At 49.8% G+C, this 27,778-nt stretch overlaps 2 protein-coding genes across 16 annotated transcripts in view; both read right to left on the minus strand.

Annotated features, from left to right (window-relative positions):
* Window positions 1-11,010, minus strand: part of GARNL3 (GTPase activating Rap/RanGAP domain like 3) — a 152,347-nt gene extending 141,337 nt beyond the window's left edge. The window contains exon 1 of the mRNA XM_087419035.1: window positions 10,899-11,010. Coding sequence (XP_087275161.1) covers window positions 10,899-10,990 — 92 coding nt within the window. The 5' untranslated portion in view covers window positions 10,991-11,010. The remainder of the gene's footprint in view (window positions 1-10,898) is intronic.
* Window positions 11,011-14,700: 3,690 nt separating this feature from the next.
* The window catches only part of RALGPS1 (Ral GEF with PH domain and SH3 binding motif 1), a 331,037-nt gene continuing 317,959 nt past the window's right edge, over window positions 14,701-27,778 (minus strand). For 9 of the 15 annotated variants that reach the window (XM_087419059.1, XM_087419064.1, XM_014782157.2 and 6 more), the window contains 5 exons: window positions 27,422-27,505; window positions 25,815-25,920; window positions 23,897-23,989; window positions 23,662-23,767; window positions 18,820-21,827 (listed from right to left, as the gene is read on the minus strand). In XM_087419059.1, coding sequence (XP_087275185.1) covers window positions 21,685-21,827; window positions 23,662-23,767; window positions 23,897-23,989; window positions 25,815-25,920; window positions 27,422-27,505 — 532 coding nt within the window. In that variant the 3' untranslated portion in view covers window positions 18,820-21,684. Of the gene's footprint in view, window positions 17,920-18,819; window positions 21,828-23,661; window positions 23,768-23,896; window positions 23,990-25,814; window positions 25,921-27,421; window positions 27,506-27,778 lie in introns of those variants that run through there. The other 6 variants (XM_087419063.1, XM_087419069.1, XM_087419062.1 and 3 more) reach the window with 3 other exon arrangements.

Raw genomic sequence — 27,778 nt, forward strand, 5'->3', positions numbered from 1 at the left:
CACACAGTCACTCCCTATCCTGTAGCACGCACCACAATCAAAGTCATCCTAATTATGCATTTGTTTACTCGTACATTCTCGGCCTCCTTCCACTAAAATGTTCTATGAGAGCAGGAACCCCGTCTGCCTGTTCACAGTGTACCCCAGTGCCTAGCACATAGAAGTGCTCAATAAATATTTGTTGAATGAATAAGTGACTAAGTGAATGCCAAAATATGAGGGAAATATTCATTTGGAATAGGGAGACTTTGTCAGGCTGTGTTGGCCTTTCTTGAATAAGGTCGCTGGTGGCTTCAGTCGGACTGCCGTGGAACCTGCTCAATTTCTTTGCCAACCTCTGACAGGCAGCTGCTTTGGGGGGACTGTGACAAGCGCAGGGAGCAGAGACAATCCATCTGCAAAACCTCAACCCAGGCCTGATATATGGGCCCTGACACGAGAAAATACTTAATGGCTGGCAGCTCTTCTAAAGACACTTTTCTTTCTGGTCATAAAATGCAAGACAGGCATTTATGTGCTAACTGCCATCTGGGCTAAAACTATGGAATCACTGACACTCACGGTTGGAAAGTCCCCTTCAAGCACCCATCTGAGGCTGGATTTCCCCTTTTTACCTGCTCACCCACTAAAGTAGCTCCAAGATCGGTGTGTCAGGTATGCGGCAGCACACCCGTGCACAGGAACCTTCACTGGTTTGCTACCAACTGGTGATCAACGTGTCTAATTTATTTTTGCCGTGACTGAAGAAAGATGCTGTTTGTGGCAGAGACTGTGGAAGGACTTACTCAAGACCCATTTCCATCCCATTCCAGCGTGCAAAAGTTGGAAAGCTAAAATGTAACCGTCCTAACGTACTTTCCAGTCTAGACTTCTGGACATGATTTAGGTTCCGAAAATCAGACGCACTCACGAGGGACTCTGATGTGGAACGGAGCCAGGCAGATTAAGAGAGAGGACACTGGGCAGCACTGTCTTTTGTGGATCAGGACAGAGCTGTGGCGGTTCTGGAGTCGGCAGCTTCTTGATTCTGTAGCTCTCTGAGGTAGTGGTGGCAGCTTTGGGGAGCAAAGCCGAGTTGGTAGTATGGTTCTGCAGTTAGCTGTGGATCTGTGGATCAGCTTCTTGTTATGAAGTGGCAGCTTTCCTGGTCACGGCAGAGCCCAGGGCTTCTGGAACCTAAGAGCTATTCCTGGGAGCTCAGACTAGAGTTTGCTCTCCAGCCCTGCCAACAACTTTACAAGCACCTAAGTCCCTGTATCACTATTAAATCTCATTCTGCTTATACTAAGTAGAGTGGATTCTGTTGTCTGCAATAGATTACTGACTGATAGGCCTTTTCCAGTGACGTCTGTCAGCCTGGATTTTGAGCTTAACAGTTCATGCGACCCCGTGCAGAGTGTAGAGTAAGGCAGTTTTCTTCCGGTGGGTGCAATGGTATGACCTCCAGTGGGCAATAAAAAGAGACCGTACTTTATGGGAATATGTAGGAAATTTTGCCTTTTGAGTATAAAAGAGAGCTTGCTCACAGCACTAAGCATTTCTGCTCAAACAGCGAAGAGGTGCAACCAAAGGAACAGCACACTAATGGCGGATGCTTCTAAGGTCACTGCTAGCCTGGAGTAAGGACTGTGCTGTCACCATCACTGCCCTGCTGAACACTGTTTGGAGTCTTTTCAAGTGTGCCACCAAAAACTGTTGTATCCAAAAGTGTGCTGAAAACACAAAATAGTTGAGAAATACTAGTCTAACCTACAGATGCTTTAACACCTCCAGTAATAAAGATTTCACTGCATCTTGAGGTAAGCCATGCTAGCTTGGGGTGCACGGACGCTGGAACGTACTTTCATGCATCGAGTCCAATCTGTGTTATTATCCCTCACACCACTGTGATTGGAGGTCTAGCCGGGGGCCTTACACAGAGTGGGCCTAATTTCTTTTTCATATGACACCCTTTCAAATGTGGGAAGGCAGCTATTACATCCTCCGTGAATTTTCTATTTGTCAAGTAAAACACTCCCTCCCCCTACTGAAATCTGTTCTCTTTACTGGATCATTCCTATCAGATACGGTCATGCACTGCGTAACGACGTTTCGGTCAGCGAGGGACCACATGTACGATGGTGGTCCCATGAGATGAGTACCATAGAGCCTGGGTGTGTAGTAGGCTGTACCATCTAGGTCTGTATAATACACTCTATGATGTTCACCTAACGACACATTTCTCAGAATGCATCCCCATTGTCAAGTGATGCATGACTGTATAAGCATCTTGATAAAACAAAAGCAAAAAACCCCAAACCCAAACCAAATAAACAATTTTTCAGCTCACATCCCTTCCACCCCTGCAGGGTTGACTATATTCCTCGTTTCCTATTTCCCTCCTTTCATCATCTCTTGAAGCCAGTCCAGTGAGACTTGCGTTCTCACTATTCCAAGAAACAGCTCTTTTCAAAGGCCACCAATGACCCATCTGATGCTGAACCCACTGGTCAATTCTTAGTTCTTAATTTTAAGGACCTATCAGCAAGATTTGACACAGAAAATCATTCCCTCTGTCTGGGTTTTTTTTTTTTTTTAGCTGTTTATTTATACTAATTTCCCCCAAATAAAAAGAATTTAAATGACATCAGGTATCCATGACAATGGTTTGATATTTAAGTCTCCAAGTCTACATTTTACTGGGGATTTATATGAAGAGTTAACTAAAGTCCATCAGATCATAGTCATCCTCCCTGACTAATAAAGTTATTTATTGAATCCCTTCTCCTAAAGTCTCCTGGTATCCCTTTTCTCCCACAAATTTTGTACTTTCCCCTATTTCACTGTGATTCATAGTCACATTAAAGAACAAAACAAAAGCCTTAATGTGTTCTTTCAAACATTTCCTACCAGAGGGTCCATATCTGCACTGTCCAGTAAGGTAGCCGCAACCACATGTCACTACTGAGCCCTTAAAATGTGGCTAGTCTGCCTTGAGATGCTGTAAGTGTAAAAAACACACCAGATTTCAAAAGCAGTACTGAAAAAAATAAGTATCTTAATTATTTTTAATATTGATTTCATGTTAAAATGATAATGTTTTGGATATATTGCGTTAAATAAAATAAACTATTAAAATTAATTTCACCTGTTTCTTTTAACAATATGGTTACTAGAAATTTTTTTTTTTGTTTTTTTGTTTTTTTTTGGTGAGGAAGATCAGCCCTGAGCTAACATCCATGCCAATCCTCCTCTTTTTGCTGAGGAAGACTGGCACTGAGCTAACATCTATCGCCAATGCGTCTCCTTTTTTTTTCATTCCCCTTTTTCTCCCCAAAGCCCCAGTAGATAGTTGTACGTCATAGTTGCACATCTTTCTAGTTGCTGTATGTGGGACGCCGCCTCAGCATGGCCTGACAAGTGGTGCGTTAGTGCACGCCTGAGATCTGAACCCGGGCCGCCAGTAGCGGAGCGCGCGCACTTAACTGCTAAGCCACGGAGCCAGCCCGTTACTAGAAAATTTTAAATTCCATATGTAATTCTACACACTTGCTATTACCAGAAGAAGCCATTTGTTTCTTTTCACTTAATATATATGAACATTCTAGATATCTTTCCAAGTTAGAAGTACAGATTGGCATTGCTCTCTCTCTTTTTTTTTTTTATTGGTGAGGAAGATCAGCCCTGAGCTAACATCTGTTGCCGATCCTCCTCTTTTTTGCCGAGGAAGACTGGCCCTGAGCTAACATCCGTGCCCATCTTCCTCCACTTTATATGGGACGCTGCCACAGCATGGTGTGGCATGTGGTGTGTTGGCACGCGCCTGGGATCCGAACCCACGAACCCCAGGCCACTGAAGTGGAGCGCGTGCACTTAACCACTTGCGCCACTGGGCAGGCCCTCCGCATTGCTCTTTTTAACAGATGATTAGTATTGTATTGATACACTCCCGATGGACTTTTTTTTTAATACTTTTACGAGCAATCCTACAGTGAACAGCCTTCCACATATACCTCCTTGGGCAGTCACACCTCATTGCTAACTCATATTTGCTTACTGTCCTCTAAGATCCTAGCTCTAAAGACAATCAGATGTGTGGTTCATATCTTCCCACATTTCTACACTTGCGTGCTGCTTCAGAATTTTTTCCCCCAAGGAAAACCAGCATGAGTCTTACTGTATAGGCCAAATCTCTTACAATTTTCCTCCAGCATTGTTTGTCAGACTTCATCTCTGTTCAGATCTTTAGCTCTGGAAACCAGACAACCAAATATAATTTCCCATATTAACCTTCTAAAGCAAAACTAATTTGACTATTGTCTTCCTCCAAGAAAGGAAGCTGTTTTGCATTAACTTAAATTCTTAGTGAATAATAAAAGTTGTTTTTTTCCTTCTCTTAAGAGAATAGACAAAATATGAAAATTAATTTTCTTCTATTGGCCCTAAGAGCCCATTATGTCAGCCTAATACAAGACAGCTCTTAATAGTCTTTCCCAGGAAGACTGCTGTTTTTCCAAAAGAAAACTGACAGCAGCAGATTTATTTGTGATTAAATACTTAAGGGCCTGACACAAACAAAACGAATGACGACATAATATAGAGGAATGAAGATTATGAAAACAGCTCATATTAAAATACTTTTTTACAAAACTACCTGGAAAAACAAAAGTCTGCTGGAGAAAAAGAAAAATAATCTAAGCATCTAAGAGTCAGGAGAAACATAAGGAAGAAGAAAAGAAGACAACCCAAGGCATAATGGATAATTGTTCTTTTCTGATCCTACTTGGCCTGGAAAGCCATATTCAGGAACAAGAAAGCATTTGTCTTGGCATCAAATTTGTTCTCACAAGGCGTGGGTTATATGCATTACTAATAAGGAAGCCACTATCTAGGAAGCAATATTGGGAAAGTACAAAATATGTTTTCCATTTGTAATTCAAAATCTTCTGTCTATGTAGGCTCTGTACCCACTGTGGCTAAACTTAGTAAGCATAATTTAATCGCTCAGCTAAGGTAGTCGTTTACAATGAGAACTGAAAAATACAGAAACCCCAATTCTGTGGCTCTGGAGTGGCATCTGGGTATCTGTATTTTGGAAAGCTTCCCAGATGTAATGGCATTTTTTTTTTTTGGCCAAAACAGTATCCATTCTCCTTATTCTGGTAATAGCACTGTGATTTTTCTTTCGGGCAATCACTATCTCTTGGTCTCTATGGATGGAAGTGATCCAACCCCTCAGTTCCAGGCACAGCCAATTAGCATGTTTTATCCCCCTCTGGCCAAAATGATTGGCTCAGGGATGAGCATAGAACCCAAGAGATCCAATGAATGTCAAGCCTGGGACATGCTCTAGAACTACTGAGAAAGAGGCTCTATCTTTCTGCTGTGGTTGTACATTGGTAGAAAGTAAGCCTGGAATAGTTAACTTTCTTTGCCTCCATGAGGAAAGACCGTGAGAATAAAGCCAAACCAGAAAATGAAGAAAGACTACTAATGACATTATTTGAGCACCTGGATCTACCCTCTCCTGAAGCTTAGACTACCCCAGCATTTTGTAATTTCATGAACCAATAATTCTCCTTTGTTTGTCATTCAAAGCCTTTGATAATCTTAAAAAAAAAATTAACAACTGGTAAGGCATTAATCAGAAAAGATGTGATGTGTTACTAGTCCTGCTTGTAGCTGAAGGAGAACTGATCAATGGTGATTACAACTGGGTAGCCAGGAACAAGAACCACTTGACCACTGAGTCTACACCCCATAATCCAAGCCACCACTTTTCACTTGGAATCAGAACCACAAGCATTGCTACTGCAAGTGGCTATGAAAGCAGAATCATGAATGATGGGTGGCAAGTATAATGAGGCAAGCTTTGACTTTACTATTAGGGAAAGATAACAGAGCTGCCCAATAATACAAAGCTTACAGTAGTGGGCTCCCTGACCTCAGAGATAATAAGCAGAAGTTGGACGGCCAGCTGTAAGGGTTGTTGTAGAAAAGATTCCCGCATAACCCTAGAGGAGTGGTTTTCAAGTACGCCCCTGGGCCAGCAGTACTGGCATTAGTTGTGAGCTGTTAGAAATACAATTCATAGACCCACCCTGACCTAGTGAATCAGAATCTCTCAGAGTGGAGCCCAGGAAACTGTTTTAAGAAGCCCTCCCCGTGATTCTCACATATGTTAGGTTTGAGAACCACTGTATTAGATTAGAGAGCGCTGGCTCGCAAACACATTTTTCTGAGCCCCATGCCCAGCAATCCTCATTGAGTAAATTTGGGGTTGAGCTTGTGAATTTGCATTTCTAACAAGTTCCCAGGTCACGCTGCTGCTGCTGGTCCAGGGACCACACTGTGAGAACCACTGTCTGAGAGGATGACTTAAGTGATGTCTGAAGTTCCATTTAGCGTTGAGATTCTTTGATCTTTAGGATTTGCCTTGCAAATTCAATTCTACAATGTGACCCTGTTAATATTGTGGCTCACATGTGGTTCGGCTCCATGAAGTGTTACAGCCAAAAGGACCCAGCTCAGCAATAGAGGAGTAATTTAAAATAACTCAGGTTCATTAACTGTATTTCTCCATCACCACAAAGTTAGAAAAGATAACAGATATATTTCTCGAAATAAATCTTAGAATAACAGAAACAATAGGGAGACCTATTAGCTTCCCTCATACAAAGTAGATGTTTCTGTCCCTCTCACTGATAAACACTCCCTAAAAGTTTTTTTTCACCCAGTCCTAACCAGTGCCCTGTGTACATGCTGTCCTTCTCCTCAATCCCTCTCTTTCTAAAACTGCAGCTCAAAAATGCACAAAAGCAAGGCAGGACCTTGCTCTGAGGGCAGGGGAGGAGGAAAAATTGAATGGGCAAAGCCAGAATTTTAATCAGGCAAGGGAAAGGAAAGGTTGAGAACTTTCACATAAATGTTAATCATTTTTGTCCTTACAGTTACCAGTTAGTGATGCTTTGTGCCAGATACTGTTTTTAGCACGTTGCGTAAAGTAGTTCATTTTAAGCTCACATCAATATTGTGAGATAGATGTGACCGTCATTTTACAAAGGAGTTAACCAAGGGTCAGGGGGGTTAAGCAACTTGTCCAAGCCCACACACATAACAAGTGAGAAGGACAGAAACTTGAACCCAGGTCTGTCTCACTCCAAAGCCCTTGTTCTTGAACACTAGCTGATATGCCTTCCTACAAAACAGGGACAAACACGTCTAGGGCAAGCGGTTTAACAGCATAAGTGTCTTGCCCTACAGCCTCCAGGTTTCCCAGCTAGTCCTTCTCACTGCCTCCTGCCCGGATGCCTAACGCCTCGGACACTTCTCGCTCCTTTACATTCATTAGGTGCTGTGTCTGCCTGCCAGTTCTCAGAGCTGACGTGGGATATTCCGCAAAGACAGCTGCCATCCTGAAAGCAATGCCTTTTTTTCCTCATGTCAACAAGATGATTGAGTAGATATGGTTAAACCAGATTCTGAGAGGCCCTAAATGTGAGGCAGTGGCATTTAAATTCGATACAACAGGAAATGAGAAGTGATCGAGGACTTTGGAGAGAGGGAGGCTAACCTGGCAACATGCCCACAAGTGAGGCTGAGGCTCTCAGCCCCAGCTGTCCATCAGAATCACCTGCAGAGCTCTGAGCATCCACATACCCCATTACCACCCAGACTTTCTGGAACAATAGGCCTGGGGTAGGGACCCACACACTTGTATGGTTAAGATGTGTCACAAGTGACTCTTCTTCTGTTGGCCCTAAGAGCCCACTATATCAGCCCAATATAGGACAGCTCTTAATAGTCTCACTTAAAAGTGAGATAATCTGGATTAATGGATTAAAGAGGTGATTTTTTTAAAGCAACAAAAAAAAATAGGAGACATTGTAGATGAACATTTATTTTTCTTAAGTTAGGGAAGTCTTTTTAAACTAAGCATAAACAGGAGGAATAAATTAGTAGATCTTACTAGATTTTTAAAAAACTATGATAAAAACTTTATTAAAAACAACACTATAAAGAAAGTTAAAAGGCAAATAATGAATGTAGAATAGTTGCTACATATTTGACCGAAAAAGTTGAATCCCTTAATAAATAAAAAGTGCTTCAATTCAATAGGGAAAAGATAAACATTCCAAAGGAAAAATGGACAAAGTGCATGCATATATATTTCATTAAAAAAAGAAATACACACTCATATGTGGAAGACAAACAAACACACAGATAGGGAGGACAGATTAGTGGTTACCAGAGGAGAAGGGAGTGGGAGGAGGGCAAAAGGGATAAAGAGGCACATAGGTATGGTGATGGATAAAAACTAGACTATTGGTGGTGAGCACGATGCAGTCTATACAGAAACTGAAATATAATAACGTACACCTAAAATTTACAGAATGTTACAAGGCAATATGACCTCAATCAAATTTTTAAAATTTAAAAAATTTAAAAAAAGAAATACAAATTACGAATAAATATGAGAAAAAAGTTTCACCTCACTACTAAACAAAGTTTAATTCAAATTAAAACAAGGTACCACTTTGGCAAATATTTATAAATGATAATGCCTAGTACTGAGGATGAGAAAAAAAGCACATTTATACGCTGGTGGGCGAGCTGTACACTGGGACAACTTTCTGGTGGGCATTTCGGCATTATGCTTCAAAAGCCTTTAAAATGTTCATTTTCTTGGATCCAATAATTTCCATCACTTCTATGAATTTATCTCAAGCAAATGATTATCTCTTCATACACAGACTATGCACATGGACTCAATGTGTCTTTAGTTAAGAGTGAACAACTGGTAATAAACTGCATATACAATAACAGAGGATGGGTTAAATAAATTGTCCTCCAAGAAACATATTATTTTATAACTGAAAAATGGTAAGCATTATTTCTAAAGTTTGTAAGACCATACCATGGAGTGTTAAATAGAGGAAAAAACCTCTGGAGGCCAAGAAGTCATTTAGTCTTTGAGGTAGAAGGTCATGAGGACAAAGGAGGGGCTGGTAAAAGTGAGAATTCGGAGGAAGACAAAAATTTCTAAACTGGCGCTGCCCAATATTATAAATATTAGTCATATGTGGCTATTTAAATTTAAACTAATTAAAGTTAAATATAAAAGTTCAGTTCCTTAGTTGCACTAGCCACATCTCAAGTGCTCAATAGCCAGAGGAGGCCAGTGGCTACGGTATCAGACAGCACAGACTACAGAATGTTTTCACCGTCGCAGAAAGTTCTGTTGGACAGCGCTGATCTGAACATTTGACCTCAGGACTGGGGGATCCAGCCATGGGCTCATCTCTTCCCCCTCATCTCTTGGTACACTTTTTCTCATCCTTCATGCTCCAGCAACAAGAGTGTAAGCATCGAAGGACAGAGACCATACTTGTCTGTTTTCCAGTGTAGTGGGGAAGATGTATTATCCAGGTAATTACACACAATGCTCTGTGGAATAGCAGATATATGCATAGATTGTCTCAGCTGGGGGTTCAAGGAAGACTTCCCAGAGGAGGAAGGGTGGGCATTACCCAAAGAGTAAAGAAAAGACTATTCTAAGTAGAGAAAAGAGCATGATATGAGTAAAGGCACAGGTGAGAAACCAGCACAGCATAAGGGAAGAATTACCAGCTGGTCAGGCATTTATTCACTCAACAGATAGTAAACGTCTGTGATGGGCCGGGCCTGAGCCAGGCTCCAGGGACAGAGCAGTGAACAGCACAGCTGTGGTCCCTGTCCTCATGGTGGTTACACTCTGGTCCAGTACTGCTGGACTGCCGCGGGTGAGGCAAGGTGTGCAAGGGCCTCACACCTCATATTAAGGGTCCTGGTTCGTTGGTTTTTTATCGTAGCGCCTGAACCCTCTTTTCAGCCTCAGTGAGAGCTCGAGTCCCACCCCTGTCTTCTCCTTGTCCCCCACCCCAGTCCCCATCAGTGCTGTGAGACGGAGAGCTCCTGGGGCGAGGAGTTAGGCAGCAGAGGGGCAGTTTTGGTAAGTCCCCTCCAGCGCGCGGCCAGCGAGGATGTGGATTTGAGAGGTGGAAGCATCAAGACGGGAATCTAGTTGGGAGGCTGCTGGAGTCATCTAGAAGAGGCTGGGGGCCTGAAAAATGGCAGGGCCGACTTCAGCGATGTTGGAGCGGGAGAAGGCGCTCCAAGTTAAGAGAAAGCCCTCAAAGGAAGGAGTCTGGCAGAGCAGAGGCGGTGGAAGGCGTGTCTGTGGGGCAGGGTTCCAGGGAGACAAGGAACCGAACATCTCAGGAGAGTTCCCCAGGCCAAAGGAGAGGCCCTGGGCGGGGGGAGGCGGAGGGGGTGGACACGGGCACCCCGGCAGAGGAAAGGCGGCGGCGGGTCGGAGGGGCCCGAGGGGCCCCGCGTGTTGGGGACCACTCGGCGCCAGGATGGGCGGGGCGGCGAGGCAGCAGGTGTGCGTTACCTGCGGGGCGAGGATGGGGCGGCTGGAGCTGGCCTGGGTCCCGGGGCAGCGCAGAGAGGCTCCTCGGAGGAGGGAGACCTCCCCTGGACTTCAGGGGGGCTATTTCCCGACCTTGTCCTTGAGCATTTACAAGAGGCGGGCAGGGCACATTGCCCACAGCCCGGAATCCGCCTGGAGCCTCGGCTTTGCTCGGGGCCTGCCTCAGGACCGGCGCTTTGGGGGCGTCTCCTCGGGTCTGGATCCCCGACCCTCGCCAGGTTCTTCTCGGAGGCGACCCCCTCCTGCACCTGCCGCTCGGGCGGCCCAGCCCCTCTCCACCCCCAACCGCTCGGCCCAGGCTCCTCGCCCGATCCCCGAAGACCCCCACAGCGACCCCTCCCCGCGCCGCGGCCTCGCCACCCTCGGTCCCCTCAGACCGCCACCCCCCACGTGGCCGGCTCCCCGCTTCCGCCCCTCCCGGCCGCATCCCACCCGGCCGCGGTACCTGGGGCTCTCGAAGCTGCACCCCCTGCGCCGCAGCGCCGCCCTCTTCTGCCGCAGGAGCGCAGCGGCCGCCCCGCCGGGCTCCGGCTCCATCGCCCCGGGCGGGGGCCGCGGGCTCGGGCGCACTCGGGTGGGCTCGGGCCTCGGCGGGGCTCGCCAGGCCGCTCGGCTCTCGCGCCGCAGCCCACGCCCCACCCCGCGCGCCTCTGACTGACCCAGGCCCCGCCCCCGCCCCGCCCCGCACTTCAGCCAAGCCCGCTCAGTGCCCCTCAGTCAGGTCCCCAGGCCCCGCCCCGGCCCCGCCCCGCACTGCAACCCAGCCCGCTCAGTGCCCCCTCCTCAGCCGGGTTCAGGCCCCATCCCGAGCCTGGCCTAAACTTCAGCCCCCCGTCTCGGTGCCCCTCAGCCAGGTCCTCAGGCTCCGCCCCGGCCCTGCCCCGAAATTCAGCCCACCCTCACTCTGTGAAGCCCCCTCCGCTGGGTCCAGGCCACACCTCCTCCCCGACCTGAACTTCAATCCAGCCCACTCCGTGCCCCCTCAGCCAGGTCCTGGCCCCGCCCCAAAGTTCATCCTAGCCCGCCCCCCGCGACTCCAAGGGGTCTAGACACCGCCCCGGCTCCGCCCCGCGCTTTCAGCCCAGCCCTCCGTGCCCCTCAGCCGGGCCCAGGCCCTGCCCCGGCCCCGCCCCTGCCCCGCCCCAATTTCATCCTAGGCCGCCCCGCCCAACTCAGCCGGGTCAAGGCCCCACCACGGCCCCGCCCCGCGCTCCAGCCACGCCCCTCGTGGCCAGCCCCATCGGGTTCCAGTCCTGGCTCTCCGCACCGCTGCTCAGCCCACACGTCGAAAGCGACCACCCGGTCCTCAGCTTTGGACAGTACACGCCCCGCCCCTCCCGCTCCTTGCCCCTCAGCGCAGATCCAGGCTCCGCCCACCTACCCCCACTACTGAGCTCCCGCGGGCCCTTGCCCTCACCCCGGGGATTGGCTCCCTCGAGCGTCGCCCCTCCACACCTCAGTACCTCCCGGCCCTTTCTAACGTAGCACCGCCCCTCTGGGGGCCGCCCTTCCCTGGGTCCCGCCCACGGGCACGGCCCCGCCTTCTCGCTCCAAAGCCCCTAGGCCGTGCCGGCCCGCTCCCTCCCCCGCCCTCCTCAACCCTGCCCCAGACCCGGCTCCGCTCACAGCCCCGCCCGGCCCCGCCCACGCCGGTGTCCCCGCCCACCCCGCCTCACCGCCGCGGGCGCCCGGGCAGGCTCTGCCCGCCGGTACAATGCTCGCACTCGAGGCTAAACAGGTGTTCCTACAGTACCGTCTGCGTTGGCTCGCGGATCTCCCCATCCTTCAAGAGGAGATGCTGCTGTCTCCCGGCGGCCCTTCGTGGCGCCTGATGCAGGGAAGGCTGGAGATTTGCAGGCTACGAGTCGCTGGTTCAAGTCTAGATTTCGTCACTTTCCAGCTGTGTGACAACTACCACATCCCACCATCCTCACCTCTCCCCAAGTCAGATGCGTGCGGCTCAGAGCACTGCACTGTGGCTGAAGGAAGCGATCCCATGTGGGTAGAGCTGGGGGCCACTGTGCCATCTAAATCCTGAGGAGGAGGAGGTGAGCTAGGGCCCCGGAGCAAGCGGGGCTTGTCGTGGCTAGCGAGGTGTGGAACTGGAACTGGGATGGTGGAGCAGAGCCTGAGCAGTGTGTATGTGAGCCTGTGCTTGGAGAATGGGCCACTACAGCTTTGGAAAGCACTGGCTGGGAAATTGAGGCAGGCAGGGCCAGAGGCTCCCATGACCCACTTGGATCATGTCACTCCCTGGCGCACACCCCCTCAGTGACTTCCACGTGCTTTCCTGGTAAGGCCTAGACTCCTTTGCTACTGCACATCCTAGCAGAGAAGCCAGTCTGGAGAGAGAATGAAAGAGAGAAAGATGTAGGGGGCTTTCCATTTCTCCTTCCAGCCCCTTGAGACTCCTCCTGGGTCCTCCCCTCAGGTTTCCATGAGACAAACCCCCTTTTCTCTTAAGCAAGCTAGAGTGAGTTTCTGGTTTTGCCCAGCATCACAAACTCCCCCCAACATATCTTTTCAGATGTGGATCCCATTACTCCCCCAAATTCTTTCCTCAGTGAGACTGAGTTGCCTGCTTTCCCAGCCTCATCCTGCTCCTTCTCCTTTCTGCCTCCTTGCCTCTCCCTCCCTCCATGAGTTCAGACATCTCTGAATCTCCAATGCTCCTGCCCCTCTAAAGCCTTCCCAGATCCCCCACTTCCTTCCCTGAGTGCCCACTGCTCCAACTCTGTCCCTTACTGAGGGCACTGCTCCTATATGTCATTTACGTTCTAGTAACCTCTTAGCTGGGCGCTGAGCGCCCCACACCTCCTTCATGTCTGTGTCTGGCACAGCAGCTGTTTGTTAAGTGAATGCACATGACTTTAATAAATTGAGCAATATTCATTGGAAAACACATTTAATTTCAAAGTAAACAAATGTTTGTACATTAAAGTATTTAATTAGCGAAACAATTATTATCAGTGTAACAAGCTGAAAAATACAGCAACTTGATACAAGACTGAGGTAACAAAATACTTCACCAAAAATCTAAAGAATCCCACAGAGGGCTGATGTTCAGTGGTTATTGCGGGTGAGACAATTCACGAGAATTAGAGAAGGTCCTTATACAATGGCATGCAGGGGGTCTGCTGGAAAAAAAGACAGCCCAGGAGAGTGCAACAGATTTAACAAGAAACGAATTAAAATGTAGAAACTGATTTTCAACTTACTTTGAAGAATACATAAGAAATTGAAACTACTCTCTACGCAACATTTTGAATGCTAAGTGGAAAACCATGCATTTTGGCACAAAATTTATCAAAGATAATACCATACTAAGAAATTAATTTCTATTGTTTCATTACTGAATGATCACAGTCGTTCAGAAATGGATAAACAGATTAACGGTTATAGAAGGACAGATGATCCATCGCATTGCTGCTGCGAGCTGGGATTTCGGAGCTGTCCATGGCGCACACACACTTGTGCAGCAGAGGGCTGCGAGGTGGTCCATGGTACAAGTTCTCAACACCCACGAAATGCAGCTCTTGCTCATGCTGTACTTGCACTGACCATTGAAATTAAAACCAAAAACCTCGGAAGTAAATACTGTGGACATTCTGACCCTACTGTCTCATCCCACCTCGGACTCCTCGATGTGCCCAACCATAGCTCTGCGCCTGGCTGTTCTGCGCCATCCAGCCTCTACGACAGTGACTCCATCTAGTCCTCACTGCAACTGAACTCACTGATCAAGAGGCTGTTCAGTCTGTGGAGTCTTTGGAGCCTTTCTGGAGGAATGTGCATAGGGTTTGTACCCAGTGCCAGGGGAGAGGCAGGGGCTTGCCAGCAGAGAAGGCGTGGTGAAAATTATTTGTTCGTTGAGTGGTCAGCTCCACGAGGGCAGGGTTCGGGTCTGTCTTGTTCTCAGCCATTTATATCCCCGGTAGAGTGTGGTACACAGGAAGCACTCACTGGAGATGTGGATGAACGAATGAATGGGTGGTTTTGTGCAGGGAATCTATTTCAAAAGGACTCTTGTAGTTTTTTTCTTTTTTAAACATGAAATCGCCCAGCCTGTCAGTATGATGTGGGGCTGATAAAAGTCATTTATGAAGTCACAAAAACTAAGTTAGGTTGTGACATTAGCAATGTTCACCTGGTTATAAGCATCAGTGATGTGGGTGCAGAGTTCTAGACTCCACTGGTGGAAGGAAAGCAGACGCTGCTTGTGAACGGCTTTCCATTTTCATGGACCATTTTCCACCTGTAAGATGGCATCCTAAAAGATACACCTCTTGGGCTTGGGAGGTGAGAGGAAGATGATGAAAGAAATAGCCATCTTGGTAAGAAAAACAATGCTTTATAAATTTAGTTGGCAAGAGAGAGCAGGTTCTTTCCTAGGCAGAATCCCTTCAAGTATCTTCCTCTTTAGGTTCCACAAGGGGACAGAGTGATGAGTGGGCTTCCTCAGGGAGGGAAGGGAGGCCACATTCTCTCACTGGGCACACTCAGAACAATATTTCTACTGCTCTGCACCAAATCACTCCACGAAGAATTTCAGTTGTCAGAATGCACTCGGCTGGCCTTGAGTTACAAAACATGTTCAACTAAGAGGGGCAAAAATTACTTCCAGGGAGAGGTGAGTGAGCTGTTCTTGGGGCATCAAAATGATACTGGCTACCTACTCCACAGTTTGTAAACAGCATTCTCTAATTTTCATTCTGGGGTGCCATGATCTGTTTGCTTAAAAAAAAAAAAGATACAGCATACGCATGCAGGACATATCACCTTGAATGGTTTCACAAACATTTGTGCATTACAGGTAGTCAAGGAGCAAAACCCAGAAATGCTTCCCATCACGCGAGAATTCACCGTTGGGGTTTGCGTCTGGCCCCGCTCTGACCCAGGCTTGAGAGTCTCATCACCTGCAGGTTGAGGGACAAACCAACGCTAGAAAGGCAGTCAGCACTTAACTCACATGCTTGGCCCTGGGCCCATGGGGGGGAGCGAGTGTCCTTCAGCCTTGTCTGCAGGACTCTCCTGGTATGTTCAAGGTTCTTACCAGTTCTACAAGGCCTTTGCCAACAAGATCTAAACAGATTCTGCAAGAGTCCAAGCTAAGAATGTTTCTGCGACGGGATGTGGGATCAGCCTCAATTAGCGAGAAGACTAAACACTTTAACAAGAATTGCGATTGTGCTATTTTGAAATTAGGCTCAGAAGAAAACATTTGTGAAAAATAAGAAAAAATTGTTAAGGGCAGGAAATTATCTGATTTAGCGGAGCCTGAAATTCTGAGGTTTTTGGATTGGCATCTATAATATCTCATGTGAGAAAAACCAGGACAGTTTGAAGAGTGGAGAAACCCAAAGAAAATAAGTAGCTGATGGTCCAGTCTCATACTTTCATCCAAACTTAAGACTTCAAAAAAATGAACAGGTAGAATCAGATTCAATGTAGGTTAAAGTGTTAACACTGCACAGTTCTGGGAGAGGTGTTGAGAGTGTCTGGTGTTTTCACTCCACCTCTTTGGATGGTCGTGGGTATGAATTCGATGCCTGCATCCAGACCCCGGCCGTGGGTGGGTGTGTGAAGCTCCTGTGGCCAAGGTGTGCTGGCATCAGCGTTTCTACCTGGAGTTTCTCCTGGCACGAAAGTATTCTAGACTTTGCTCCAAAGGAGGGTCCGTTACTGAGCACAGTATGGCTCGACCACAAAATAAGACCCTGATGACAACTACTTTCCTCACCATTTCATTCAAATTTTCAGAAAAGTTGTCACCGTTTGATCGAAATACAGTGACGGGTCCTTTAGTAGTTTTTAAATTGGCCTATTACAGTTTTCTGGTTAAGATGCTGTTTTAAAGCACCTTGCCCAGAAACTCTTAAGGGTAGTTTGATGTCTGATCAGTATGAGCTCTGAAACCACAACAGCGACAGGGACCCAGAAATTCAGTCTCTTTCAGAAAACTACTGAAGGGTTTCCTTCTCAGAATGAGGACACCCAGACTAGAGAGAGAGAGAGAGTGAGAGAAGCTGTGGCAATAAAGCTACCATAAATAAAGCTAATTTTTATTCATCATTGTGAATAAAAATCTATTTGTGCAAAATAAAAGTCATTTAAGAGTGTGACAGATGAAGGACATCGTTCATGTAGAGAGCTCTTAACTGGATGCAGAGCTTGGAACGTTCACTCCCCAGGGCTTTGCTCTCTTGTCACCTTGGTCATCAACAATTGTGCCCTTGGACTTGGATGATGGAGAACTTGCTGGTGACTGTGTTTGGGGGCAAGATTCGGGGAGCTTAAGGCCTCAGTGTCACTCAGCTCCCCAGTGTAATTAGGAATCCCGCTGGGCCCCACCCTGGCAGTGGAGGCAAAGGGGTGAGATGATGGGGGCAAAAGCCTTGCCCTGCGGGGAGAGGTTGATGCAAAGCAGCTTCTGTGCAGCCATTCACTGTGAGCATGGCAGCCTCTGAGCTGCTTCTGAGAAGCTGGGAGAAGGTGTCACAAGTTCCCCTTCTGGCATGGTGGGAGGGAGTGAGAAGAGAAGAGCCTTCAGACCCCGAGGGAGAGGGGATGGGAGGAAGCAAGCAGGCCAGCGGCCCAGTCCACGGTCCTGAAGCCAGCTCCTGTCTCAGAAGAGCAGACAGCAACGAGGCCTGGAAGGGACCCGGGGGCCCAGGGAGCAGGGCTTCCAGATGAATAGCACCCATAGGAACAGAAAACAAGACACAATTTAAGGCATTGTTGTTTACAGTAAAAGAATGCAAGGGACCCTTAACACAGGAGGAATCTGGGCTCTCACTCTGACCTTCCTCGGTGGACAAGGCTGTCACTCAAGGTTAAAGCAGGGCCTCAAAGCGAAGGAAGTGTGTGATGTCACAAGTCTTGTGCCAAAATGCATGTTTCTCGAAGAGTTCACACTCGCTCACACGCACACGTATACGGCACGCACACATAGAGGACGCTTCGGGGGTTGTACAAAATCTGAGGCAGCCCTGTGGGTGAGCAACCCCATGCACTTGGGGTGTAAAAAGCCAGTTCCACAGCCTGTTCCTTCTCTCCGGCCCCTCAACGCAGGTTAATACTGTCCACTCTTTTATGCAGGAGAAAGCACTGGGACCCAACGTGGGCCGAATGCTCTCTAGTCGCAGCAGCAGCTGGTGGACGGACGAGGGCCCAGAGAGGGAGGACTGGGTGTACAGTTTGGGGTCCAACCACGGCCCGGCGGGGTGGCGCTGCAGAATGAGTGTCATGAGAGTCGCTGGGGATTGGCAGGTGGATCTGGCACTGGCGGAGCCCTCTGGACTGTGAGGCCACAGGCCGGGTACCCTTGAGTCCAGCTGTGAGTCTCCCAACAGCCTGTGCCCAGCACATGTGCTTCACCACCAGTCCCAGGCCGGGCTCCCAGAAGCCTCTGAAGTCACTCCAAGTCCTGCAGAGACTTACTCAAATGACATAAGGTTTGCAGGTACCTAGAAGAGAAAGCTCAGCCTCTTGTCAAAGTTCCAACCTCTCAGAAAGGGGCAAGGGCTGGTCCCTAAGGGAAGGGACCAGGCCGTGCCCAGTTGGTCTGTGAATGAGCAGGTCAGGTGGGGAGAAGACACAGCGATAATAACAACCATCATTTGTTAAGTGACCGCTGTGCACCAGACACTGCTCTGAATACTCCATATGCACTGTGACTTCAAAGCGTCAAAACAACCCCATGAGGAAGGTACTAGAAGGATCCCCATTATAAAGATGAAGAAACTGAGGCTTAGAGAGGAGAAGTACACAGCAAGTAAGTGGCAGGGCTAAGACACCAGAGCCAATGCCCTCAACCGCTATCCTTGGATCAAAATAAAACTGCACTTGGAGTGGAGAGAAGACAAATCCTGCAGGAATTGGCATATGCCTCCAGAAGGAAAACCAGCGGGAGAGGGGTGGGTGGTTAGGGCAGGCAGGAATTGGCAAGTGGAAGCACAAGGAGAAGGAGGAAGTTTGCAGATATTGGGAACCCTAAGACCTTCCCAAAGCTGTGTCCCCAGGACAAGATCCCAGCTTCCTCTACTGGGGGGACCACTAGCTCAAGTTCAGGGTCTTCCCCTCCCCCCCACAAGCTGCTAACATGCCCCCAGCCCCAGGCCTCCTCCCCCAGCACTGCCGTGGGGTTCCAGGAGATTTGATGAGAAGCAATTTCATCAAAAACAAATCCAAATTGGTATCAATTTGGTCAAAGTGATGAACTGGAAAAAAATGCATCCCCTTGCACCAGGAGACAGTTATAAGAATGGTCACAGCAGCATTGTTCAAGATAGCAAAAAGCAGGAAATCATTTTTGGAATGACAGAAGAAGTGATAAAAAAAATCAGTACAAATAAATGAATGACAGCTACACACACTGACACAGATGAATCTTAGGAACACGCTGTAGGAAAAAAGCAAGTCACAGAAGAAAATGTACAGTTATGGTTCTATTTATAAAAAAAAAGTTTTAAAAAATGTACCCCAGACAATACATTAAGGAAGGGATGGAGAAGGACGGAATTGGGAAGAGGCCCTGGGGCAGGGAGCAGTTCCGAGGCCCTGGGTGGTCCTGCCGTTAGGCTGGGCGGTGGGCACCGGGTGTTTGTTTTATTGCTGTGGTTTACACCTTACACATATGTTATAAATAAGGTTTAAGTGTATTCAGTGTTAGTACAAACAATTTTAAGAGATGCAGTTCCACAAAAAAGGAAACTAATTAGCCACTGAGGTTTCCCAGGAGAGCAGATGCACTTCCGTAAAACCCTTCATTGCGCCCTCCTGGCACACCATTGCATGGACGAACTGTGCTTTATTGAAATAACCCTCTGCTGTGGAATATTTGGTTGTTGCCAACTTTTTATGATTATATACAGCACAGAGTGGGAGTATTTGGTAGAAAGTAAATTAAAGATAAAAGGGGAAAAAAGTAGAAGAAATAAAAGATCCCCCTCCCCTAGGTCTAAAAATTGGACACACACTTACAAGTTGCCCAACCTTGCCATGGCACACGACACTTGCCATACCTGAAATCCCATCCATTCGTCCTTCCGACCAAACACCTGCTCTGCCAAATGAGTTTGACCCAGTTCCCGGCTACCTGCTGTGGGGCTGCTGCCACCCTCGGGCTGCTGCCCCAGAGAGGGACAACAGGCTCTTGCTCGGGGCAACCATCGCCACTCCCAGCTGGGGCCACCACAGTGCCAAGGGGCAGACACCAAGGCCCCCTTTCTCTCCTCTCCTCCGCTATCCTGGCGGCCCACCTCAGGGCTGTCAGTCCCCGTCAGACCTGGAGCCACCCCAGCCTCCTGCTCACAGGTCATGGGGCCACCTGTGTGTGGCAGGTGAGCCCCAGTGCTCCGTGCTCTGCGAGTGGCTAATGAGGGGCTCCACACACGCACGGTGGGACCAGTTCAGAGGAGGTCAGGACGCTCTTCCTCTCTTAATGTGACTGAGGCAGCACCAGCCTTTTTCAAGCCTCAATACCGTGTTCACTTTGCATCACCTTAGGGTGACTGTTGACCAAATCCCCGAGTCTTCCCATCGTGAAGGGCAATTACATTTGTTTAATATGAAAAATATATGTAAGCACTCTAGAAACCACAGGATTATAGGTTCTCATACATCATTTTAGAAATTTCATATGCACAAACACACATATAACAAATATGCATAGGTACTTTAATACAAATGAGATCGTCTTTAGACATGTTTTCACACTCTGCCTTTTTACTTATATCTTGGAGCTCCTTCTAGGTGACCACACACAGATCTGCCTCAGTCTTTCTCATTGCTCTCAGGTGTTGCACGATAGGGACTTGCTAAGGGTCACCGAGGTTTCCAGGTTTTTTTTTTTCTATCAAGGACAATGCTGCAGTGAACATTGCTAACCACACACCCTTGTGTGCACATGTGAGCACAGCTCTCAGATGAATTCTTAGCAGGCGGAGAGGTGAGGTGAGGGACTCAAATGCAATTTATTTTGAGCTTCCCTGTAGTGCCTCAAGTTTATCCCCGTATCAGTCTTGTCCTACTGTTTTAGTTTGTTGAAGACTTTCTGCTAATTCTACTTCCTAGCTTCTTGTTATCTATAATTTGATCAGCTTGTCATATATGTCCTCATCTACGTTACAGATGAAAATCCTGAATAGGACCAAACTGAGCACAGAAACATGGACCCAAATGCCTGGTGTGAACTTGCCTTTGCTGAGGTCCCCTCAGACCTCGGAGCTGCTGCCTGCCAGCTGCTACCCACCCTTCCTCCTCGGAGCCACCCCCACCTATGCCAAGGCCTGGTGTTCACGCCCCAGACCGAGGAGAGGGACCCAGCTCCCCAGCTCCCTCGTCTGGCTGATCCCTGGGGAACAGAGACAGGAGGCTTCGGGACAGGAGCACCAATCCTGGCACCAGCAGCCCAAATGCTGCCCCTGTCTGGTGCTGAGGGCCGGGCAGTCATTCCTCTCACCAGCCTGGACAGCCGAGGCTGTGCTGCCAGGCCTTTAGCTCAACTGCAGGAGGCTGAGCAAGCTGGGGCTCCCCGGGAAGTGCGGGGAGGGAGAGCAGGTACAGACTTCGGGATCAGGCAGACCTGCATCAGATCTCACTAACGGTGGGACCTTAAACAAGCGTCTGCCACTTTCTGAGCCTCAGTGTCTTCAGTGTAAAATAGAGACAGTAAGAGAACCTTCATCACAGGGATATTGGGATGAGTCAGGCAATTCCTGTGTGTAAAGCATTTCACATAATGCCTGGTCCTGGACGGGGTGGGCGTGGCGGGGACAGGGCCGAGCCGCGAGCCAGGCCCAGCAGACCAGAGGTCCTGCTGACTCAAACATGCTGAGAGGCCAAGAGCCCCACTCATCAGCAGCCATGGTGGGCTCTCAATAAATTAGCCATTATTATTATTGCTCAGGGTTGGGGGGCAGGGGGACCCTTTAGTCACTTTGGAGTATTCCCATGAATCAACTTTTGGGGGGATGATCCAAATAGATGCTATAGCCTTACCCTTGGGGCAATAACGCACCTGCCACCTAACTGTCCCAGTTGGATGTTTCTATGGCGTCTCTTTTAATGGGAAAGACACAGGGACCAGACTCAGGGTTCTGGTCTGAAGTTCTAAGCTGAGCAGGGGGTGCCCTGTCTCATGGGAAAAGGCTGATCAAACAAGGAGGCCTGAGCCTAGCTGACAGGCTCTGAGGGAGGGGGGAGCCCTGTTTTGTACGGACCCTTAGTCCTCAGGAAAGGAGAGGGATTTCAGGTGACAAGCAGTGTTTTGGTGACTTTACCTGAGGCCTGTTGCTTTTACATGCGTCATCCAAATGCTTGTGCCACAGTATTGCATGAAACCGGGAGCCAGTCTGGAACTTGTAAACATTGCCTGACGGGTAGAAAAACCACTGGTTAAGAAGAAGCTCCCATGGGAGGGTCTGCCTGTGACTGCAGCATGAAGATAAACGGGAACATGGGTAACTACATGAAGGAAGGTCGGGGCAGCCCAAAGCAACCTTGGGGCTTGCAGAGGAGGAGCCCCCTGTGCTCCCAGGCTGTCTCTTTGGACCAGGGCTCTGAACCATTTTTTGAACCATGGTGCCTTTGGCTCTGGCGAAGCCTGTGGACTCTTCTCAGAATAATGTTTTCAAATGCATAAAATAAAATACAAAGGAAATCGATAATACTGAAATACAGTTATCAAACTACTAAAAAACAAATGAGTGATGTCGTTCTACACGTGCTTTTTATTACTGCACTAATAACAAGATCTAGGGGCAGGTCTGATACTGTACTGTAATTTCCAAGAGATGAGCACGAATGATATTCTGAGATATCTGCAACAATACGTGATACGAACATATATGCAGCGTCTCTCGGAGATAAAACTACAGATATTGCGAGCATTCTAGCATTTTAATACTCATAATTAAAGGAGTTAGAGTTCACGGAAAACAAAGACATAATTTTTTCCCCACCCAAGTTCATAGACCGTTGAATTCTATCCACAGACCCTGGTCACCCACTGTGTCACATTTCCCTCTGCCTGGGGACAGTGCTTTCCTCTAGACTAAGGCCCAAGAGTGGCCTGTGGTCCCCATGGCCATAAAGTCTTTAAGTCAAGCTTGTGTAGACATGCCCTTTTCTTCCTAAAGAAACCACCTCGAATCCGGGCCCATAGCCTCAAGGAAGAAACTCAAATGGTGACCAGACTGAGGACACATCATGACGTGTGTGGCTGTCCTTGGCTTCAGTCACTCAGACGCAGAGCAGAGAACGTGGCTCCTCTCCTCTCCATTCCCTGGGCTCCTCGAGGCTCCTGTTTCTTCACTTCCCAGCAAACAACGTTAGAGCCCTGACACTCAAGGTGCGGTCTCTCGACCAGCAACAGTATCTGTTACCCAGGAGCTTGTTAAAAATGCAGAATCTTGGTCTCCACTCCAGATGTATTGAATTCAAAGCTGAATATTAACAAGATCCGCAGGTGATTTGTAAATACATGAACCCTGAACTAGAATGTTCCTGTGAAGGTGTGAAGATCCTTAGAGACTTGACAGCCCCACTGAGTTTGCCTGGCTAGAACCCAAGACCCAGGCAACTGGGCGGTTTTGTCATGCGACATGGGCTACCAAGGAGACTAGCATAGCCTATTCTGAATGTCAATGCAGACAGGCCTCTGGTCAAGATGGCACTCAGAACTTCTTCTTCCCAGTACGGTCATGGGGGAAGGACCGAACCAGGAGGAACTGGCAGACGACTGGGCAAGTTAAAGTTGGAGTTTTTGTACAAGGGTTCTTCTCTGATTGGGCCTTGGACCAGGACACTGCCAGAGTCTCAGGGCACAGATAATGTTAGGGGCATCCCTGAAATCTCCCAAGACTCCGAGACCCCTCAGCCACATGGTCTCTGCCTCATCCCTCATTAGGTTATTCATTCCCAGACCCTGAGGCTGCAGCTGCAGGGCTGATGGGCCACAGCAGCTGTAGGTGAGGCCACAGAAAGAACTCCTGCAGCCACGTTCCATGCACACCTCTCGGTGGACACACCAACCAGGATCTAAGCAGCTTTTCTGGATCACTGAGGGGGCCCTGTGAACATCAGAACCTAAAGCAAAGGGAAAGCAGCAGCCTCAGAAGTTCCTACTCTTTCAAAATGCACATTCAGCAGAAGAGGAAATGGAGTTGAGAGAAACCGCAGCCCCCAGCTCCCAGCCTGCTGCCTACCTTTGTCGGGGTTATTCAGCTGGAAGATATCCGGATGCTCGGGGTCGTCAGGCAGCTGCACCATCCAGCCCACGATGGAGACCTTTTTCCCCGGTGTGGATTTATACTGGAGAAGAACAGCAGCACAGCTGGGAGGCCCGTGCCCTCCAGGCCCCACCGCCTTCCCCACCCCCACGCACTCCCCTGCCGTCCACACCAGACGAAGTCTCAGCACCCACTCCTTTCAGGGGCTTACATGTTTTCGGTCTGTGCCCCGCAAGGACTTGGCTCCGTAGTACAGGAGGGTGGATCCTGAGAGTATGACCCAGTACCTGGTCCACGAGGACAGCTACAGAGGAAGGGGAGGCAAAGTGACAACGCTGCATATGGTGGGGGTGCCTGGTTACAGACCCAGCCGCGAGGATGGAAGGGTGCCCCCTGCTTCTGATCAGTGCCAGTATAGACTTCATCCCCTCCCCAGCCTCCACCTCCCTTCTCAGTGCCCCCTCCACCCAGGACTGAGTGGAGGGAGACTCTTCCAACAGTGCCTCTGAGCTCGTCAGCCCCAGCCCTGCCGCCCCTCTCCGCTCCTGTGCTCAGAGAACCTTTCCCTTGTCCACCTTGTCCAGGGCAGTGCCAAGGCCCAACTGCTATGTGTTCAGGTGACCTGGACCCAAGAATGTTCTGGGAAGAAACATTTTTAAAACATGGACATGCTAAACCACAGCCTAGAAGAACCATAATGTCTGCTGTGGGGTGCTCCGGCTGAGACTGAATGGCAAGGCTTTTGAAGCGTTTATGGCTAGAAGTGGGAACACCCGACAGGGCCAAGCTGCAGGCATGGTTTCAGTTTCTCTGGGCGTGAAGGCTGCAATTCCCTGTTCGGGGGCTCTGCTCCTAGGTTTGGGGAAAATCACTTCAGTGGGCCTTTTGGTTCTCCAGGAAGGAAGAGGGCTGAGCGCACAGGAGCAGACTGCTCTGCATCACAACCTACAAGGCCCCCTCTCTGCACTGGGTGGGGCTGCGTCGCCAGGTGTGGTGAAAGCCGCGGCTTTCAGACCTTTCTGATGACACCCATAGGTGTGTACGACACACATGCAACTGTATGTGGAACTGGAAGAAGCTTCAGGAAACAATACCTACCTTTACTGTGTGGAAGGAACTCCGACATTTTCCAGTCTATCCTATTCTACTCAAAAATACGGGTCACGACCCACTGAATTGATTTCACTCCTCTCTGTTGGCCAACCAGCATTTGAGAAAACCCTACTTTTAGGATACTGTCTCACTCTGGCCTCAGACTCACTGGGGCCTGGACTCTGGATGCAGGAGAGAGGCAGGCAGGTCTGTACAACAGGCCAGATATAGGGACCCATGTCACAGGATGCTTTGGGACACTCTGGGCCCAAGGGACAGAGTGTGGCCCAGGGCTGCAGTGAAGACTTTTCTCCTCACCCACAAACCACCTGGCACCTGGGCTAGGGTGCTGGCATCTTCATGGTGGGCGTTAGTTGGAGGGGCATCTCCAAGTGGCTCTGTGGGCAGTGGATGGGGCAGGGCGGGGCCAGCACAGGAGAGGAAGGGCAGAGCAGACAAGCAGATGCTGCCCAGAGACGCAGCTCACAGGCGGGTTTGCGGGCAGCTTGCCAAGGATGCTCCGTGGAAATCACAGAGTCTTGGCAAGGGGCTGAGGCCCTGCCATGGGTGGGGGTCGTGGAGCCAGTGACATCTGGGGCCAGCACAGGTGACCCGGGGACTAGTGGTGGAGCCTGAACGTCCTCTGGACTCCTTGTCCCTGTCCTTCCCACCACTCGTTTCATGAGGCTCCCGGGGAGAGAGGGGGAATCTGCATCCGGGAATACCACACAGGCTGACCGTCTCAGGGGTGGTATCCACCCTAACTCCCAGGGTCTCCAGGCTTCCACTTGCCCTCAGGATAATCGCACAACCCCTGTTTACCGCATGCTCACTGTGTGCACTGCTGCACACGTGCCACTCTTGCCAAGTCCTCTAGGACACAGGCACTATTTTATCCCAATCACAGATGTGGAAACTGAGGCCCTTGCCCACCCAGTGGCACAGCCAGGGCTGGAACTCTGGTTGGCTGGTCTCTGGAGCCCAGGCCCCTCACTGCTGCCTGTGCTGCCTCTGGACGGAAGTGTGTCTGCACTTACCGCGGGCTTCCGTCCTTCCTTGAGCAGAGTCTTCCTTCTCAGAGGCCCCTCCATGGTGGGCACTGCTGCTGAGTTCCCCAGCGTACAGATGCATGGGCCAGTGGGGCTGAGGGGAGACCACCAGTCAGCCACTGCCCTGGAGGAGCTGAGGTCAGGCACCCTCTCACTCTCTGGGGCCCACGAGTCCCCCACTGCCAAGTCCACGATGCTGTCACAGGGCAGAGGACTCAATAGTGCTGGGGCAAGGCCAGGGAGGGGAGGGCCCGAGGCCACAGAGAGCATGAAGCATGGTGGCCCTGGGCTCACCCACAGCTGAGAACTTTCACCTCCCTCGTCTTTCTGAGCACCGCAAAGCTCTAGGCTTGGTGACCAAGTTCCCTGTAACTCAGGACCCTGGCAGCACCCCTACCCTATCCTGACCTCTGCGGTGGCTTCCTCCTGGCCGCTCCCCTGGGGTGCCACCTGTGGGCTTCCTCTCCACCTGGGGAGCTTGGGGCCCGGGCAGCCCCTTCTTCTTGTGTTGGCAGGAGGCTTGGAGGAGCAGCGAGGAAGTGGGAGAGGTGGGGTGGAGTGAGAAGGGGGACAGGGTCCCACACACTGCTACGCCCTGCACCTTTTCCTCAGGGCTCCTCCCTCACCGTCTGCCATGGGGATTCAGGCGCCACCTACAGGTGAAGATGTCCAAGTGCAGCACCAGCCCAGCCCTCTCCCAAGCTTCAGCCCTGCTCGCAGGAGCTTCGGCTCACTGGAGCCCGTGCGCACTGGACAGGCACCTCCCTCAACCTGGGGGCGCCTGTCCCTCAAGAAGGTCTTCCTCCACATCCCCGTGAACAGCACCGCATCCTCCTGGCTGCTTGAGCCAGAACCCTGGGAGTTTTCTTCTCTTACCCCTCTACCCCTGCAACTTAATCAATCCCAAGGATGCATTGATCCTATGTCCTAAATACACCTGAGTGTCCATTGCAGCCATCCCGTTCCCCGCACCTTAGGCCAGAACTTGATCTTCCTTTGAACAACTGCCTGATGCTCTCCCCGGGCCTTCCTGCATCCACTCTTGTCTTCCTCAAGTGCGCTCTCCACACCGCGGCCAGGATGACCTGAGCATGCCACCGTCCTCCCCCCACCCCCCACCGTCCTCCCCCCACCCCCCATCGCCTTTGAGACTACCATCCCTACCCCTGGCTGAACATGGCTCCCTCCCACCTCTCCAGCCTCATCTCGTGCCCTTCTCCCCCATCTCATTTCCTGCAACACTGCCTTTCCTTCACTCAAGGAATCATCTGCTCTTCCTGCCTCAGGGCCCTGCGGGCTGTCCCTGCGGCTGGAGCACTCCTATGACCTGTATGGCTTCCCTCCCTCGATTTGGTTAGTTCCTATCACTCTTCCAGCCTTTTCTCCAGGGAAGCCTTCCCTGCTCTCCCCTCCCAGGGCATGCCCATGGGCGCCTGTGACTTTCTGTTCCATTTCTGTCTCTCCTATAGCAGCAGCCTCACGGACTGAGGCAGAGGCTGTGTCTGCCTCGTCTGCAACCTCTAGCACAGTGCTTGGCATCCAACAAGCACCCTATAGCCATTTGTTGAATGACTGAACACACGACCAAAGAATACCTGTAGACGCAGCTCCGGGTCCTGGGAGAATTCCGAACTGGAACCCGCCAGTTGGGCCCCAGCGTGGCATAGAGGCGCCCCCTGCTTCAGAGGAAAAGGTTGAGGTTTAGCAACAGCCTGGAAAGGCCAAAGACTCTGAAGGAGGCAGGAGCATCTCAGACTATGTGGTCACTCGCTCAGGAAGCCCCAACCCCAGCCCTTCCCCCAGCCTCCTCGGTCACGCTACAAGCACATCTGGGGCACAGCTGGAGCTGCCAGCTCAGTGAACACAACACCCCCAAAGCCTCCATCTAGGCAAGCCCCCAAGTTTCTGGGTAATTATTTCCTTAACTTTTTAATTAAATGTTTACCCTTCTT

The sequence above is a fragment of the Ceratotherium simum genome, chromosome 29, assembly GCF_057802395.1.
Source record: "Ceratotherium simum simum isolate JZ-2026a chromosome 29, ASM5780239v1, whole genome shotgun sequence".
Classification (NCBI taxonomy): Eukaryota; Metazoa; Chordata; class Mammalia; order Perissodactyla; family Rhinocerotidae; genus Ceratotherium; species Ceratotherium simum.